At 39.6% G+C, this 18,802-nt stretch overlaps 2 protein-coding genes across 5 annotated transcripts; one reads left to right on the forward strand and one right to left on the reverse strand.

Moving 5' to 3' along the window:
- Positions 1-1,933: 1,933 nt before the first annotated feature.
- On the forward strand, positions 1,934-7,196 carry LOC113018252 (H-2 class II histocompatibility antigen, A-K beta chain-like). The gene is made up of 3 exons (XM_026161313.1): positions 1,934-2,280; positions 2,362-2,443; positions 7,023-7,196. The coding sequence occupies exons 1-3, from the start codon at positions 2,048-2,050 to the stop codon at positions 7,194-7,196; spliced, it is 489 nt and encodes a 162-aa protein (XP_026017098.1). The 5' UTR covers positions 1,934-2,047.
- A 4,711-nt stretch (positions 7,197-11,907) lies between these two features.
- Positions 11,908-18,802, reverse strand: LOC113018186 (uncharacterized). Of its 4 annotated transcripts, none has more exons than XM_026161247.1 (6): positions 18,450-18,802; positions 17,924-17,962; positions 14,122-15,159; positions 13,873-14,028; positions 12,422-12,511; positions 11,908-12,231 (listed from the first exon to the last, which is right to left on the reverse strand). In XM_026161247.1, the coding sequence occupies exons 3-6, from the start codon at positions 15,142-15,144 to the stop codon at positions 11,911-11,913; spliced, it is 1,590 nt and encodes a 529-aa protein (XP_026017032.1). In that variant the 5' UTR covers positions 15,145-15,159; positions 17,924-17,962; positions 18,450-18,802; the 3' UTR covers positions 11,908-11,910. The 4 variants fall into 4 exon arrangements, 3 of the variants coding, with proteins under 3 accessions (XP_026017032.1, XP_026017033.1, XP_026017031.1); XM_026161248.1 differs by lacking the exon at positions 18,450-18,802 and adding an exon at positions 18,312-18,443; XM_026161246.1 differs by lacking the exons at positions 17,924-17,962; positions 18,450-18,802 and adding an exon at positions 15,726-16,065.

An 18,802-nucleotide genomic window follows, 5' to 3' on the forward strand; every position in this document is an offset into this window, starting at 1 on the left:
TAAAATGCAGAGTTCTGAATCCTTTCCATTATAAATAATTTCTCTTAACATACTTAAATTATCCCACATCAATCGTCCCTTAATTGCGCATGTTTGTTCCTTTTCAATGATAATATCTAATACATCCTCTAGTCTGGACATAATTATTTTAGCAAAAATTTTATAATCTACATTCATTATTGTCAGTTGCCTATAATTGTTAATGTCTTCTCTATCACCTTTCTTATATAATAAACACATAACTCCTTCATAAAACGATTTACCCATTGTTTCTCTTTCTATTCCTTCATTGAAATACTGAGTTAATAATTCAGACAGTTCTTTACACACAAGTTTGTAAAATTCAGAGGGGAGTCCATCCAGACCAGGTGTTTTATCGGTACTAAGTTGGTTAATTACTGACTCCACTTCCTCTCTTTTAATTTTTCCAATCAAAGTTTCATAAATGACAGAATCTAATGGTTCAACCTCACTCAAAAAATTGTTAATAGCGTCGCTGTTTGTAGCTATGGATGAAAACATTTCCGAACAATAGTCTCTAATTACTTGTCTTTTTCCCTCTTCTTTAAAAAACTGACTTTCCATGTTTATCCTTAATTGAGACAATAAAATCATTTCGACTTTTCTTTTGATTATTAAAAATCATATAATCACTGTTCCCGTGAAAGTCAGTACGTCGCAACATATTAAATAAAACTTCTCTATTGACTCGATCAATGTCCTCTTTAAGAGACATCATTTGATTTTCCTCCTTCTCTTCCTTCTCCTTCTTATTTCTTAAATATATATATCTGCTCACATCTTCATTATATTTTACATTCTTTGCATGGTTTAATTCTCTCGCTTTAAATTTAAAAAATTGACACATACGTCGTTTAAGGAGCTCCCAAAGTTCCGAGAAAGAGGTAGTAAAAATCTTAAGATGTAATATTTTCCTAATTTCAGATTTAACTTCGGACACAAGCAACTCGTCTGCTAACAAGGATGTATTCAATTTCCAATAGTTCAAAAATTCATGGGGGCAACACGAAACTGTTGCCATAACCACCATCAGAAAAGTCTGTTAAAAGAGTGTCATATTTCAGACCTTGAACATTATGTGATATGTAGAATCTATCAATCCTTGTTTTAGTTAAATGACATTGTAATAGGAGCGATAATAAATGCTGTTACTGTAACCTGTATGCTTGTATTTATTTCCATGACATAGGATAGAACACAGCAATTTAGTAATATAGTATATAAAGAATATAAAAAATATTACTACAGAGAAATAAAAATGAAATATTATTACGCACAAGTGTGTTATTATTAAACTAAGTTAAATATTGTTACACATTTAAATATTTTTACACATTTCGTTGTTAATTTTGACACCAAATTGAGAGGAGTTAAAACTAAAAAGTGAAGACTGGCCCTGGAGTAAATTTTACTCTAATTTTGAGTGGGAACAAATGTTATCTGAAACAGAAATAAAATCAAGTCTTTTTTTTTTTTTTTTTTTTTTTACTGTGTACGGTCACTTGACCACATCATCATAGCCCCTCTAGGAGTTCAGAGTTAAGAGGTCAAGAGTTAATGTTTCCATTTTAACACCTCCAGATTTGACAGAGAAACACTCATTTTTAACACTCGATTTTAACTACTATCATTTTACGCCTCAGAGTTACATTAAAAGAATGTGACTCTGCTTAGAGTAAAATTAACTCTACTTTTGCAAGGAGACTATTAACACCAAAAAATTTAACACTTTTGAATTTGCTGTGTATTAATGTAGGGTTTTTATCTTACAATAGCACCTTGAGACAACTGTTGTGATTTGAAGCAATATAAATAAAATTGATTTGAAATTTGCAATTCTAATTTATTTAATTACAAATAACCAGAGGAAATTATGCCATTATTCTGACAGCTAACACATTTTCTATAGGTAGATTACAGATGATTCTGCATAGGTATGACATGTATTCTTGCAACTGTAAATTTTATTGTTAATAAAGCACCTGAAAAATACCATCACACATAATATTGCCACAATGGTAATATAATGTCTGTGTGGTTTTTAGTTCAGCCCAGTGTCAGAATTAAGTCCAAGACCCCACTTTCTGGTCACCATCCTGCCATGTTGGTCTGCAGCGTCTACGACTTCTTTCCCAGGAAGATCAAAGTAAGCTGGCTCAGAGATGGACAAAAGGTCACCTCTGATGTCACTTCCACTCAAGAGATGCCAAATGGCGATTGGTACTACCAGACCCATTCCCAACTGGAGTACACACCCAGGTGAGTCCACATCGGAACCAGATTCAGATCCAGGTCCACTTCTGTGAGTGGTCTGTGAGTTAGTAATGTTTGTGTTGAAAGGTCTGGAGAGAACATCTCCTGTGTGGTGGAGCATGCCAGCCTGAAGGAACCTCTGATCACTGACTGGGGTAAATACCTGTCTGTCTGTCTGTCTGTCTGTCTGTAAACAGAAATATGCAACTGACTGCTCACCTGTTGCCCTGCAGTGAAATAGGACCCCCCCCCCCCCCCCGACCTTACACATATAGCACAAACATTACATGGGGATACAGGTCAGAGATTGGTAGAATCAGAAAAAAACATTGAAATGTACACTACACTGGGGAAAGTACAAGAGGAAAAAAGAGACCCCTGCTCATGCTATGCTTCCATGGTAGGACAGCATGAGAACAGGAAACAAAAAAAAAAAAAAAAAAAAAAAAAACTCCTCTGCACAAGAAGCACATAAATGTCCACAGCACAACATTGTGAAGACATGACAAGCCACAGGGGTGGGTGGGGGTTGAGGAGTAATCCGAAGCGAACACAGCAGCCGCCCCGCACAGCGCTACCATTCCAGCGTGGCACACAGACCCGCCGTGCTGCCCCTTCAGGAAACAAGCATCGAAGGCGTTTGGAAGGGAGGGGGGATGAGTGTGTGCTTATCAGTGTAAGTGTATGTGTGTGCGTGTCCAGAGTTCAGCGGAGACAGTGTCCTTCGCTCTATCAGGCTAAGTAAACAGTCTGCCAGCCAACCCAGGTGGCCTTCATGGGACGGGAAGAATAGTCATCACACAGTCGTTATCAGGGAGTTGTTTTGGTGGGCTCCAGCCTTGGGCCTGCAGCTGGCGCCGTGGTGTCCGAATGTTGAATATTGTTAATTTCTGTTTTGTGAGCAGCTCGAATTTTAGCACTCTGAGACAGGTCCCTCAACTTCGCGTTGAAGAGCTGCGAGCCTCCCCATGATGGTATCAAACTTCAGTTCCAAGGTGTTGTCAGTCTTTTGATTCTGAGACTTCACAACTGCAGTGATCCGTTCCGCGATGTTTTCCAACTGTCGCTCAAGGGTGTCATTTTGAGCAGGCCTTTCTCTGATGTTTCCCCTCATACGCTCAATGGTGTTGTTTTGAGCCTTCACAGCAGCTGTAAGCGTCTCCAAGGTGTTGACCATATTACGTTCGTTGTGAGAGGTCGCACCTCGTCCCGTCGCTTCGAATCCAGCGGGCAGCCTTGTGGGGGTTTGAACAGCCGGTTCCGCTCTCTTATTTCTCCGATAAAGCAGGGCTAGGCCAACGCCGATCAGCATGAACCCTGTTATCATGGTTCCGAATAGGTAGATATCTTCAGCGTCCTCGATCGACAGTCCCGCCAGGCACACGGTCCTCCAGTTCTGCCACCCGTCCATCGTGTAACCGGCAGGGAAAGTCCCTCCAGGGCACTCAGGCTCTCCCGAGCCCAGGCTTCTCGTTGAGAAAAGGGTGTCAATAGCACTCAGGGACCAGTTGATCAAATCCATAATTCTCTTTTAGGTTTAGAGAACGACAGTGAGAGGCTGTTCCAGGGAAAGTAATGCACGCAAGACAGGACAAGGACACAAGAGGCTAAGCAGGGAAGATAAGGGTGAGGAGGAGAGGAGAAAGTGCGACCGCCTTCGCTGAGAGCTGAGAGAGTTACTAAGAGAGTTGGGTAAGTTACTATTTTAAAGTAACTTACCCAACACTGCAGATAACACAGATCATGAACGGTGACAAACTGAAGCGTTCATCTTTTACTACTGGAGGATGTTGCGTTAGACTGCTATATTTTTGTGTTCTTTATGCTGTAGATTTTCACGTCTCTGGAATTTTTGGCAGTAATAAGGATGATTTTCTGTTAAATAATATTGATATGACCTGTGAATTAGATTTGTAGATGACCTTTATTAGTTTGATGCTGCCGACACTTTCATGTGACCCAGCTGGGAAACTCTGTGTTAACTCTGTGTTAACTCGGAGAGCTGAAGATGTCGTGGATATGCTGACCTCGCTCCATGGTGTACAGGACCGTTTACCCTCATGATTAATATTCATGATAAAAATATTAGCTGAACATCATGAAGACTGTATTTTTTTTTCATAGTGTATAACAAGCTTGGTACAGTTAAACCTAACAGGTACTACATGATAGAAGCACCAACATTATCTATTTTAATAAAGTTTATGGGTTTATGCACAGGTCACGCTTATTATTGAACAAAACCCCCAAATATCAGATGTTAATTGGTATTATTTGCGCTCTCTCCTCAAACATGTTTTTAATATTAGTAATAATTCAGAATTGGCGACTAAAACATGTATGACACATACAAACATCAAGAAATAAAGACCTGATAGATATAACCTCATAAAGTCAGTGTACAGTCAGCGGGGGTTATGACAGTTCTGTACCCGGATGTGAGTTTTGTCTGCGGTTTAACTGCTCGATTGCTTGCGAGGCAAGTGGGTCTATCACACGCTTTGCCGTGAGACTGGGCTGGGCAGACATCTCCAAAATCATCGAAGCACTTTTGCAAAGATGCTCTATCTTGACAAACCGACCAGATATCTGAAGATTAAACCACTACATTCTCAAGTAAAAAATATTAAGTGTATTTGGTGACACACAAACAGGGTTTTTTAAAGTACAGTTCAGTTAGCTTCCACATGCCGGTTGTTGGTGTGCAGAAACGCCTTCTAAAAACAATGGCCACAAGGCCAAAGCAATGGTTTTGACTCGATCAGCGTTAACCCCGCCCCCTGAGTTTGATGGGTGAGGCTGACAGATTAAATTATTTCAGGACGAGAGCTGAAGGAGTAAACTCTGCCAAAATGAATGAATTAAATAGACCATTAAATAATTAAATGTGTCAAAAATGAATTAAGATGTGAAATAAATAATCAATTAATTAAATGTGTCATAAATATCTATTTAATTATTTCCAATTTTTAATTAATTACTTTTTAATTAGTACTTTTAATTAATTACTGCCACATTTTAATTTATTATTTAATGGTGTATTTAACTCAATATGTCAGTTCTTGCATTCCATAGAAGTTACCAATCCATCCAAAAGTGCAATTACAAACTGTGGAGGCCAATGACTGAGACTGTGTAACGTTGGAAGCCAGCTGGGGGGACCGAGGAATTATGGTGGCATGGCTAAAGTCTGACATTGGTGGTGATGACTTACTGGCTCGGATGGAGCAGGACCGGGTAGTTCAGAAAACTCTGGCTGCTGAGTCACACCATAGAGTGTGACTCGCACTACTCCACGGTCTGCCTCCGCAGACCCTGAAACATAGTATTCCTGGGAACTTTCGGAAAGATCAGGTGGTGGAGTTTTAGCAGATGAAGGTTCAAAGGATCCTGTGTGGAAAGTTGAAGTGAAATAGTTGGCGAAAAAGAATAAGCTCCAGCTCGTGATTTTGTGCCCTGACCAGTCAATAATTGATTGATGTGTTTGTCTTCTAGAGTAAATTACAACTCTATGTTCAGAAATGCTGATGAAAAGTGTGGTTTAAACACTCTGGCTAAGTGAGTTTATGTAATGATTGAATTAATGTTTTCTATGCCACTGCTTCCGTTTATTGCAAGCAGATACACGGGCATCCCTTTTTTTTTTTTTTTTTTTTTTTTTTTTTTTTTTTGGATGAATTGTGCTATCACTTCCTTTCTTGATAAAGCTGTTCCACTGTTGCTGGTTAAAGAATTGATTGAATGGTTAAACGTAGACATTCTACACCTGCTGCCTGCACAAGCTCTCAAAATTGAACATTACTGATGTTCATCAGATTTTCAGGGTGATGACAACTCCAGCAAGCAAATTGGATAAAGGATTTAAATTATATGCTGCATAATTTAGCAGGTAAAGTAAGTACTGCCAATAGAACAAGTCCTATTGGCATGTAATTCAAATTCTCACCAGATGTTGGTAATAACTCATCCAATCCACATACAAAAAATCCAATCATAAATGATGTATAATAAAATGGAATGATACAGGGCAAGTTTTCAACACCCTTACTGAAATTTATTTAATACTTTTTTTTTTTCTCTCTCATTAGAGTTCAAGCATCACTGTGATCTGTCAATATCCAAATATTTTAAACCTTTTAGATAAACTCATTCAAATGAGTGTTCTGAGGAACTCTTCATACTCTCTGTGAGTTAGCATGAAGACAGGAAGTGACGTAAAGGATTTTTTTAATTATTTTTTTTTTTATGTGAAAATTGAAACTTGTTTTTATCGTGAACATGAACTAGCCTTGTTGTTTTAGTTACACTGCATTCTTTTAGTTTCATAACAAAGTCGACTATTATGGCAACAAACTGTCATGGTCCCTGTGTCTGCCCGGCCGGCCCTGCAAGACTACGTGTGTGTGTGTTTTGATTTTGATTTTGGTTTTTTTTTTTTTTTTTTTTTCCTCTCTCTCATCGCTTTGCCTGGGCGGAGCTCACTGCGAACTTCCGCTTTTGGCCCATGCACCTATTTCCAATCACACATCATGTTCCTATGCCACTTCTTAAGGCCAGGGTTCTGAGTTTCTCATCACTGGATGATTGTGCCACACACATTCCCCAGACCCGTCCTCAAACCCTGAGCATGAGTTGTTTGCCATGGCTGTGTGAGGATTACCCCCCCGAGAGCAGCGGGCGAGTGTGGAAGAAGCGTGTGTGGAAGAGAAGTACTCCATCGTCATCGTCAGACTTGCAATTCTCTCTAGGTGACGCTCCGTCTGGACCCGCAGCTCGCCCAGCTGGCAGTACACCTCCGCCACCTGCTACCGCTGGATGGGCGCCATGTTGGCCGCAATCTGGGCCAGCTCCTTCCTTTCATGGCCCTGTTGTGGACCCACCAGGCCGCGTCCTGGTATTCGGCACCAGTGTGGTGCGAATGAGACACGGCAAGTCCACGGATAAAGGTTGTTTATTTTATGTTGTGCTTTTTGTTTTTTATTCTTCATTTTATTGTTCTTCATTTTGTCATTGTTCTATTATGCATTTTATTCTATTTTAGTGACCAGATAGACCAGACTCTAGTGTCTTTAGGTGTCTTGAAAGGTGCTTTTAAATAAAATTTATTATTATTATTATTAGTTATGATGTTGTATCATCGCCACCATCATCACCATCTTCATCACACACATCGCATGGACTGGAGATTTCCAACTGCTGTGTTTGTCTTCATTTCAAAAGATTGTCCCCTCTTGGCAGGGCCACAAAACAACAACACAGAATATTACTTAAACCAAAAACAACCAGTGCAAAACCATAAACAGTGGGTCACATAGCCCAGACCTTGACATCATTTAAAATGAATAAAAAGGCCTATCTCCCCTCACCACACTCCCTGCCAGTAACTGATGCCCTCAGGGGTCGGTGAGTTTGTGGTTCTTGGTGTCCGGGGCTGGGCGCTCAGGTATGTCCCAGCTCACTCCCGGTGACTACTTGGCGGGGCCTGGTGCCTGTTGCTCGGTCAGGCCTCTTCCAGGATGAGCCGGCAGCCACGCCACTGCAGCCCCCTCTGGTTTCTGCTCCGTGGCTACTGGGTGACCCCTCATGTGGGGCTCTCCTCAGCTCTTCCCGGGAGGGTGGCACGGATGCCCCTCCGGTGGTCCTCCTTGGGCTCTCGCACTCTGAGGCCTCTGGATGTCTGGGGCCTGGATCTCCTCCATGCCGGCTTCATGCCCTGGGGGACAGGGATATGGCTCTCTACACCCTCTAGCAGACCATTACATGGGAAAACCTTTTGAATACAAGCGGGCTGATCCACACAGGTGTTCACTATTCATAGACATAAACTACACCTCTATCGGCTGCTATTTCCAAACACATTCCTATCCCAGTCATGTCTGTCCCGTCTGTAACAACTGAAAATAAAATAAAATAAATGACAACAACAAAGGTCGATCAAATGGACCAATATGGCAAGGACGTGATGATCCATTTGGCAAAGTAAATCCATTGGGTATCCTTGTTGGTCTTCAGACAACAATTCTGACGGCTAAAGAACCAAATGGGACAGGCAAAAAAAAAAAGAATAAAATCACGTTTTCAATTTTAGAGTAGAATACAAATGATTATAAGCTTAAAATAAATTGTAAGTAAAAATGAAAATGAAATTATTTCCAGCAATTTTGAAATGTGATAACACATCCAAAGCTTTCAAATTACATGAAAACATTTCCCATTGCTTCTTATAACAAAATTTAACACCACATTGATTTAATATAGCTGAACTGATGACACTGAAAACATTCTGCAGTTTTTTTTTCACTTGCAGTAGAGAAGAGAAGCAAACTTGTCTTTCTGACACTCAGTGAGATATCTTTAAACTGACACATGGGAATGAACCATGTACATCTACAGGTCGGACAGTTTGGTCGATCTGCTGTGTGCAGCAGGCAGTAACAGCACTTGGTGCCTGCTTACTAGTGATGGGCAAAGTGAGGCTTCGTGAAACACTGAAGCATTTGTGCAGGAATTATATTGAAGTGTCAAAACAATCTGAAACCATCTCCACAGTGACACCTGCTGGCCTCTGGCTATGAATACATCTTGATGACACTTTTCTGTGATACAATGACAAAGACAAGTCCTGCACAACTCCAAACAAAACTACTTTTTATACCAGACTGTCAGTAATCATGATCATCGCATGATTTGGGGAAATTCGCACACAAACAAGAAAAGAAAAACACTGAGACTGTTAAAGACAACAAGCTGTGACTGTAATGATCAGTGTGCCAAAACAAAATTTGCCCCCTGTTCAAATTTGTGTTGCTCACAATAAATCACTTTATGAAAAAATAAATAAATAAAGAGAAAACACCGCTGTGTTTACTGTAATAACCACACAGGGTTGCAGCTGATTTTGGGCTCAGTCAGATTCGTGTTTTTTACTCCCAGCCTCAAAATTTGGATGTGTTTGGCTGACTTTAACTTTTCATCAGGTTTGTACACACTGTCAAACTAAGCTAGAAGCTGGCACAGCAATAGGTTTTATTTTTTATTAATTTTAAATATATCTACATACAAATGAAAACAATTAATCAAATGTAATCTTTATAAAAGATCAAATTTTCCACTGGTGTGGGGTTTGTATCCTGTAACACTGACATGATGTTTTACTGCGTCTGGAGTTTGGGTGAACCTGCTGCCTGTTGTTTATGAGATATTCACACCTGAAGCATCAGTGAGAATAAAAAAGGGAAAAGAAAAAACTCATCACAACCCAGATGTGTTTTTCTATCATTTCTTTTAATAGCGGTGCAGTATTAGAGCAGCAGGTTACAGAGATGTTAATGTCACCTGATGCTGCAAATCACATTTTCGTTTGAAAGTAGAAAAATTACAAAACAGAGGAAGTCTGAGCTAAAAAACTCCTCGAGGTTTACTTCCTCCTTGCTTGCCAAAGTGTGTTAAAATATCTTGATGCATCATTTAAAATGACCACCTTATCATGACCGGATGCCATATCTCTATATCACTATCATAGTTAACTGTACACTGAATGTCCCTTATACATTTTATTTTTATATTTGTTTGTTGTTGTTTGTTTGTTTTTTGTTGTTTTGTAGGGGTTTCCTTGGTTTGTTTGTTTGTTTTCCTTCTCTATTTTTGTTATCTTTTGGGGTATTGTAAATACTGAACAGCAAACTACTGTATGTTCAATGTTTTGTTGTTAACATGCTGCTGTGACTGAAAATAAAATTTTTATATAAAAAAAATGTCTTGATGCATGCTCAATCATCCAGGTATTAAATCTTCAAAAGTTGATTCTGTTCATCTTTATGTAGCGATTAACTCTCTGTGAATGGTACTCATGGCCATTGATTAATGGGTTTTGATCAGTGGTCCTGAGAATTTGAATAATCATGATGGAGTAATTAACCTCCCAGCCCATTGTTCTTTCAGTCGGCTGGTTTCAGTCATTATGCAAATGTACTGTTTATAAGACTGGGGAAACCTGCAGTCAGCTGAGACTGAAGAAGTCACCTGGATGAGTGAAGAAACCTTTCTCCCACAAAACGCTACGTCCAGATGAACAGAATCAACTTTTGGAGGTTCCTTGGGGGTTTTTATTGAGACATTTTAAGGAGGTCACAGCTCAGTGTGCAGCTCTAACTCTACTGATATGAGTGAAAGGAGCGCATCCACCAGCCTGTGTCTCTCCCTTTCTCTCATTAGATATTAATATATGATTTACATATTTATATCACATTTATTTAATTACACTTTAGGTTCCTGTCATGGTCCTGAGTCTGCCGACTAAGTGTTTTGTGTTTCTTTATGCTTTTGTTTATTCTGAGTATGTATTCTGTTATGATTTGCCATTTGTTAGGTTTCTGTTCTGTGCCTGCCCTGCTCCCACTTCTGTGTTCTGTCTGTCTATGGTGTCACACTGTCTGTTTGTGAATATGTCTGTTTAGTTCAGTGTCTTGTCTGGTTCTCTGTGTCTGAGTTTCCTGTTTTATTCTGAAGGTCCCCGTCTCATGTGAGACGTTTACATTTCCCCTGTCCCGTCAGCTCTGATTTCTCCCAGCTGTGTTGCCCTCCTGTCTCTCATCCCCTGATTACTGCTGTGTGTATTTAAGCCCTGTGTGTTCTCCTGCCTGTTGCTAGCTTGTCTGTGTTCCAGGCTGCTGTTTGCATCTCTCACGCGCCCTGCTTCTTATTATTTTAGGTTTGTCATTTAGTTTTCCCACTTTAGGTTTTCCTGTCATTTCCTCACTGCCTCTTCTGTAAATAAATGTCACTCTCATCACCAGTCAGCTGCCTGCATTTTGGGTCCTTTTCCTCCTTCACCACACGGCTCGCCCCGGCACACTGAAAAAAATTTGGAGTGACATTTACTTAAAAAAAGCTAGGCAACTTTTTCCACACAGAAAGTGCTTGTAATCTTTACTCGGGCTATTTCTAAGTAATATTTACTTACTAGAACCATCTATTTTTTATGTGAAATACACAAGTAAATTGCACTGGCAATACTCATCTACAGGTTGTAACTTTTACTCAGAATACCATTGCATCCAATTACAAAACCCAAGTGAACATTGCTGATATTTCTTTGTGTTTCTTACTCATCTTTTCTTTGTTATATTCTATGTAATTATTAAGTAATATTTATTATGAATGTACTAGTTAATATTAATCGAATTGAATAAATATTCTTATTATTCTATTAAATAATAAATCAATATTTTCTAAAAACAAATATTTGCAGCTTAAGAGACACTTTTATTTCACAGTTGAAATGGCATAGATATATTTAAAATATCTACATAACATTATAACCACAAAAAACATGGCCATAGAACTTCTTGATCGCAAATTTCAAAACAGAGCATATACACATATACAAAAAAACAACAACATGCTATTCAAAAACTCAGTGTGCACTGTCCCCTTTCTTCTAATCAACTTTCAGAACACATACATCAACTCTGTCCATTAACAGTTGCAATCACTACCTTTGCAGACATTCTCAGAACGTTCAGGACAGAAAGATCTTGTATAAAACTGAGCAACATTTGAAATTACTGTCAGAAAACAGACAAAATGCAAACAAATTAATTGTGCTGGACAAAAGCACAAATAACACTGGAACACTCACACTAAAAGTTTCTTGTGGAGAGACTGGACCTTTGGTGACATTTTAAGGATGTCAAGCTCAAGAAACAGCTTCTGAAATACCTCAAACGTATATTTCAGTTTCAGTGGGTAACTTAAGTTGACAGCATAGATGACACCCATGAGCAGGAGGCAAGCGTTTGTCACACTTCCGCAGTCCTCCAGAATTTCTGTCCCCTCAATGATGACCGACACGTTCACAGGGTCTTGGTTTTCCTGTGCCACATTGGGATGGATTACGATGATCTTCATCATGTGATTACTGCAGTCCTCTTTCAATGCTTCTTGGCTGACGTCCTCCTGTGAAAACAAACAAGCCACAATTAGAAATAACTAGAATAGATTCCAAGTAAAAGAAAAGGTTAAGAGAAAAAAAAATGTAAAAATAAAAAAGAGGTAGAGAATCTTTGACCTTCAATATATCATCACAAGTGAAGACCAGATTATAAGGTTAGACAATTTTAATACAGTCATTATGATCATCAGATACCTGATGGTCTTTGATCAGCTCCTCTCCACTCTCTCCAAGATACTCAACTAAGCAACGAATGATAATGTCCCTTCTGCCATCGACATGATGCTATTAAACCCAAAAAGAAAATTTATTGCAGAAAATACACAACATAACATATGTAACATACATACATAACAGCACATACAGATGTAAACAGAAAGTTACCCATGGAGAATGTAAGCCTGCAGCTACATTCTAACGTTGTGAAGTGTACAACTTAACATGAATTTCTCAACGATGTGTGTTAAGACAAGAGTCCAGTGCATGTCATAATCTGTGGGTCTAGAAACTGTCTCTGCCCAGTGAGGAAAGTTTTCTGCCTCATCACTGGACATGCAAATGAATTTTTTGCAACATATCAGTACCTCCTATCACAATATTAACCAGTCAAGGACAGGAATTCCCAAACACAAGAGTAATATTTTGGGAAATAATTGTATTGGAGTCTATGGGCAGCAGGAAGGGATCTCGCTGCACTCAGAGGGTCACTTTGAAAATTCTGTAAATTTCTCTGCTTTTGAGCGCATATTAAGGGAGAGATGACAGGTTTGTATACACTTGTAGAGACAATCATGTGCATAAATTGTTAATTGTGGCCACAGTGTCAGGATCAGGAGAACAGTTTCAGCCAACACAGACACTGATCAGAATAAAGGACAAGTTCAGTATTTTACACTTAAAGCCCTGTTTTCAGTTTATGATGAAATCGAACGATTTTGATTGAAATTTGGACACATGCTGCTGGCCCGAGCTTTTTTGGTTTCTGTGGTAGCACATCCCCACCTCCACAATGGCTTCATAGGTGCACTGGAACAATCCTTCCTAAAATGCATAAAACTGTCGTTTACAAAGACGTGAAACTCACCGAGTGGTCAGAAGTGTTCACTGATATGTTCACACAAAAATCGCTGCAAAAGATACTTTCCAACTGGTTTTTATTGTAGTTTTTGTCCAACTCCATTGACTTGTATTAGATGTGCTGTGATGTACGGTATTAGTCCGCCGCTATTCCATTCTATTATTCAAGCTCTCGGCGGAAGAATGTACAGGTGTAAGGCGTTTGAAAAAATAGGTCCAGTTTTACAACAAATGGTAAAACACCTGTTGGAAAGCATTTTTGCAACGATTTGTGTGTGAACCTATCAGTGAACACCCCTGACCACTCGGTGAGTTTCACGTCTTTGTATGAAGCCATTGTGGAGGTGGGGGTGTGCTACCACAGAAACCAAAAAAGCTCCGGCCAGCAGCATGTGTCCAAATTTCAATCAAAATCGTTCGATTTCATCATAAACAATCTGAAAACAAAGCTTTAAGTTTAAAATAACAAACTTGTCAACTTGTCCTTTAAATAAGAGTGATACATTCTCAGTGTGTATGACCTCATCTTTTCCATTAGATTATGTAATTAAAATAATTTAAAATTTTACCTTATTGAGTGAGTCCAACATTGGTTTTATTTTGGTCCCTGCAGTCCCGCCCTTCCTTCGAAATATCTCCAGGAGTTTGGTGGTGTACCTGTCCAATCTGGACAAAAACGTTCGCTCCAGATGAATTGTGGTTATTCGCTTAAACTCCTCTTTGATCTGAAATGAGAGATAAAACACAAAATCATGTCAAAGATGACTCATGAGATCTCACATACACTTAGTTGCTGCATGAACAAGAACTGGATTTACCTGATTTTCACAGAACAGAGAAGGCCACCTCTCTAAGAGGTCTTGGATTGCGGGGCAATCCTTGACAACCTCTTTTCTTCTCATAGCGAAAGACTTCTCCATTTTCTCATTAATTGCCCTCTCATTGTTCTTCTTCTTCATTTCCTTCAGCAAATCTAGTCTATCCATCTCTAAGGTTTCCTCAGTCTCACCGAATGGCAGTGGTGGCAGATAGTTGACTTCAGCTTTTTTGGCCCTTTTAAAGCCTTTAAGTGAACCCTCTTCACTGGAGCATCGTCTCTTCAGTGTGTTCACCTCGAGCTCTGGAATGGCTAATTGGCGACCTCTTAACTTTGCCCTGTAGTTGCCCATTTTATACTTTATCCTCTGTTGCCAACCATATAGGCAATTAAAAGAACCTGGCTCTTTGAGGCATGGGTATTTTGCTACCAAGGCTTCAGCAACAGCTAAAATCTGGACACCAGTTGGATATGCTGTGAAGCCAAATATAGTCTCTGCAAGCTTCTCAAGAATGCTACTAGTTACGCTTGGGTTGTTCAAAAGTGTGCCATCATTTTCATAAGCTTGCTTTCCTGCTTCCAGTGCAAGGTCTATATCATAAGAGAAGTCTGGTATTTCAAACTTAAATGGCCATGGCTTAGACCTGTAGGATGGTCCACTCTCATCTGGGGAGGACAACAGGATTGTGTCGCATACAGATGAGGAGGAGCTTGCTTCTGTAGATAGTGGAACTGGAGATTCGACTTCTGACATGTCCACAGTAGTGAGACTTAAGATTACTGGTTCAGTTTTTACTACTTTGAGGTTAGCTTTATCTTGTACTTCCTCAATCGAGGTCAAAGTGAAGAACTGACCATCGAAATCCATGTCCTGGTACATAACAGTGAATGGTCCTGTAATATCAAATGTCTCTCGAAGAACATCATTGAGGTCCTGAAGTGTGCTTGGGATGCCTGCAGGTAAAAGTAGTTTGTGGACATCATCCTCCCCAAAAATTATCCGCAGTTTCGCTGAGGGTGCCATATCAACAGGAAGAAGCTGCAAGAACAGAAGAGAAATACAGACATTTATTCACAAGCTTCTCTCCTCACATTTCAAAAAGATAGGCAAATGTGGTGCTTTAAAGTTGTCAGGCGTCTTCCTGCAAGGGTGTATGAAGCCAAAGGATAAAAATCTTTAAGCTCTCTTTGCTCAAGTAACTGCACACTCCCTGTGTTCTCCAGCTCATAACTCCTCAGGTGTTCATTGTACCATGTATTTTGTTGTCTCACGAAAAAAGTCAGTTTGTTACAAATCACCATTATCTGTAACACTTCAGAAAAGTCAGGCAGTCCTGCAGTGGAACCACAACACAACAACATTCCCACTGCATAGTTGGTGCCTAAACTGCACACATTATTGGCAACATGCACAGCTGTAACAGCAGGGAATCTGCATTTCACCAGGTCTTTTAGATCATCCTTAAGCACATCTAAAGAGACCTCTGTTGTTTTTGTGACCGCAAGTGATGGTTTGACAGAATGTGATTGATGATATGCAACCATGAGCTGGTGCTTATTTGCAAGAGACAGCAAAATATTCCTGAAACAACCAGTGTGTCTTACCACCTTCTTGAAAAAGCTGTGTTTGGCCTCGAATCTCATTGTCCAGAGGGCAGCTAGGGGGCCAAATTCCCGAATGAGCTGAGGATAGTGCTCAAGGAAATGGTGCTTGGGAATGAGCTTATGTTGGGGGAAAACATCAAGGAATCTGCTTCGGTGTTCTGAAATGATGCTGTCAAGATAGCAAATGCTTTCTTCAGTATGGACTCGAGACATGACAAGGTCCACAATGTCTTTCAGTGTCATCAGCATCTGCCATACAGGCTCTTGTTGGGGTACTTTTAAACCTATAATCAGAGGCAAAAGACGTAATAAGCACCAATTTTCATGTGCGTTGCCCCCTACTGATTTTCGAGTCGAAAAGTTAGCAGGAATGAGATGAGGGCAATTTGTTTTATCACTCCACTTGTATGGGAAATTGGAAATGGCATCATTCAGTTCCATGAGAGAAAAATATTTTTTCTTGATCAAGTTATCAAATGCCAAAGCCAGTTCCACTGGAACAATGCCCTCCAGCAGATCATGTAAAACATCTGGAGGGTAACCAGATGTAACATGAAAATGCTCAAGTTTTTCTGACAATGCACACTGTTTTTTTACACCATAACAATGAGGGTGATCTGGACTAGACACAGCTGTCTGTACATGCAGTGTATGTTGATCTTTGGTTCTTTGATGAAAAGACCCAGATCTCACTTCATTGGACTGAAACTTGGATCGCTCCCCAACACAAAACCGGCAGATGTATGACCCTGCAAAGCTTTCGACAAATCCTGCCACAGAGTGCGCCCCCAAATTATCTGCCACCACACTGACCACAGTCCCTTTAATGGCTTTCCCTAACGCTGGAACAAAAAGACCATCTTTCTCCAAGCTTTGGATATCTGTTAACAGTGGCTCTAAAACTCGCTGGAATCCAAACTGCTTGGTGTCTTCAGCCTTACACAGAATTGCAAGGTAGATTGATGTCAATGTGGAACGTAATTGCACCGGAATGTTTCCCAACACCCAATAGACAGCTGTGACTTTGTGCTTTTTTCGAGATGTCCCAAGAGGATTACATACCTCAAAGTCATCAATGTACAGGATGAGACTCACTCTGTTCTCCTCTACAGAGAAAAACTTGTTGTTTTGATAGTGAGATCCATCACGAAATGTCTGGTACTTAAAGTCATTTTCAGTTTTTTTTTCACCTTCAAATGTGTTTTCTTGAAAAGACTTACTTAGGACCTGCACCAAGGAGGGCAATATTGGGACATACTGGAAGGTTTTGCCCTTTTTTTTTATCAAGTATGTGTTCTTCTGGTTCAACAACTGAAAAATGCTTCTTCATAAATTCTCTTCTCTTGTAATAAGTTGTGAAAGGGCCACCTGTCCCCAAGGCAGTACTTATAGGGTGTGTCTCACAAAGATTTTTCACTAAATCTGAGATAATGGCTGGATCCAGATCACAGTTATGGCTTTTCAAGGTGGACACCACCACATCTCTTAAAAGTGGACCAGATGCAGAGGTGGATATAAACTGAAGCTCATCTACTATTTCATCAATGCATTTGTTTGGGACATTGAACATGCTTTCTAACTTTAAAAATAGATGGCCAAATTTCTCTTTTATATCTTGAGACAACTCCTGTGGTTCCCCATCCCAAAGCTCTAAGCTCTCTTCCACATAGGTCTCATCCTGAGCAAACATGGGTTCATTAGGTTTGCTTTTTAATACTTCAGTTTTAAAATCCTCAAGGGTGTGTGACTGGTGTTTTCTGTGTCTATGTGTAGCAAAGGTGGAATAAATATTTGTACTGAAGTTGCAGTCTTTGAAGACACATGCAACTACTTCAAACTTCCTTAAGTGGTTGTTAAGATGCTCAAAATACTGCTTCTCTGAATTAAAAAAAACAGAGCAGCAAAGTAGACAAGTAAATGAAAGAGGTCCACTTTGTGTGACCATCTTCACATGGTGTCGAGACAAATGGGTCTTAAGGGCATTAAATGTTTTAAACGAGCAAGGGCAATCAGTGTGAAGACAAGGGACTGACTGGCTGCGACCACCATTTCCATGCTTTAGTCTGTAGTGTTTTAACAATCCCAACCTCTTCTCTGACTCAAAGCTACATATCTTACACATCCATCTCATGTTGTGGCACCTTAAACAGACAAATTATGTGACAAGTTAAACCTAATCGTTACTAATTTGATCTTACCTTGTGGAGTTCAAATTAGCAGTCAGAAGGTCCTATGTTCTGTAAAAAAAAAAGAAAAAAGAAAAAAAAAAAAAAAGGTTATCTATATGCTTTTCAACTAATTTCTACTAACTCAAGGATGCACACTGATATTATTTTTTTTTTTTTACATATGTTAGTTCGGTGGCAAATTTAAAACAGGTCAATATGAAGACTTGAGTGAAATCGAGTGCGTATATCGTTTTTTGTTTTGTTATTTTTCAAAATACACCTCATGGCAGCTGTGCAGCAATTATTTTAAACTGGACCGTGGTCGTTTTATTCACAAAGACGTTAGTTAAGGCAGCAGGCGTGTGTTGTTTAGGTGGCCATCTAAGCTGTAAAGTGCTGTGGGAAATTCTGGACATACCTCCTGCCAGGAAAGTTAGTCAGCAAGTCTAGCAGGAAAATACACTATTTGCTAGCGCAGCTTCTTTCAGTGCGGAGAAACTGACTTAAGTAGGTGAGCCAACAGGAACGTACAAAGTTTGTTCCGCTTAAAACTTACATTCATGGTTCTACTTCTTCCCGTTTCCGTCAAGTCTGCCAACCGTCGAAATGTGGACCATGGTATGTCTGAAGAAAGACCGCTCAAATGTGGGGAGGGGCTTTGACGTCATGCTCCGAATGCAGAGAAGGTGGCCATATTCACTGATGTCACTCCATTACATTTTACTTGGAAATATCAACTAATTAAGCCAATGAATTGGTTTAGTGAATATTACTTGGATCCAATGATTCAATTTACATACAAAACTGAGGACACATAATTACAAACAATCCTCAAGTAATGCACTACAAGAAAAACTGCTATTTTAAAGTAATAGCACTGAATTTGTAATTTTTTGTAAAATTTATATA

This window comes from Astatotilapia calliptera, unplaced genomic scaffold, assembly GCF_900246225.1.
Source record: "Astatotilapia calliptera unplaced genomic scaffold, fAstCal1.2 U_scaffold_5, whole genome shotgun sequence".
In the NCBI taxonomy this organism is placed as follows: Eukaryota; Metazoa; Chordata; class Actinopteri; order Cichliformes; family Cichlidae; genus Astatotilapia; species Astatotilapia calliptera.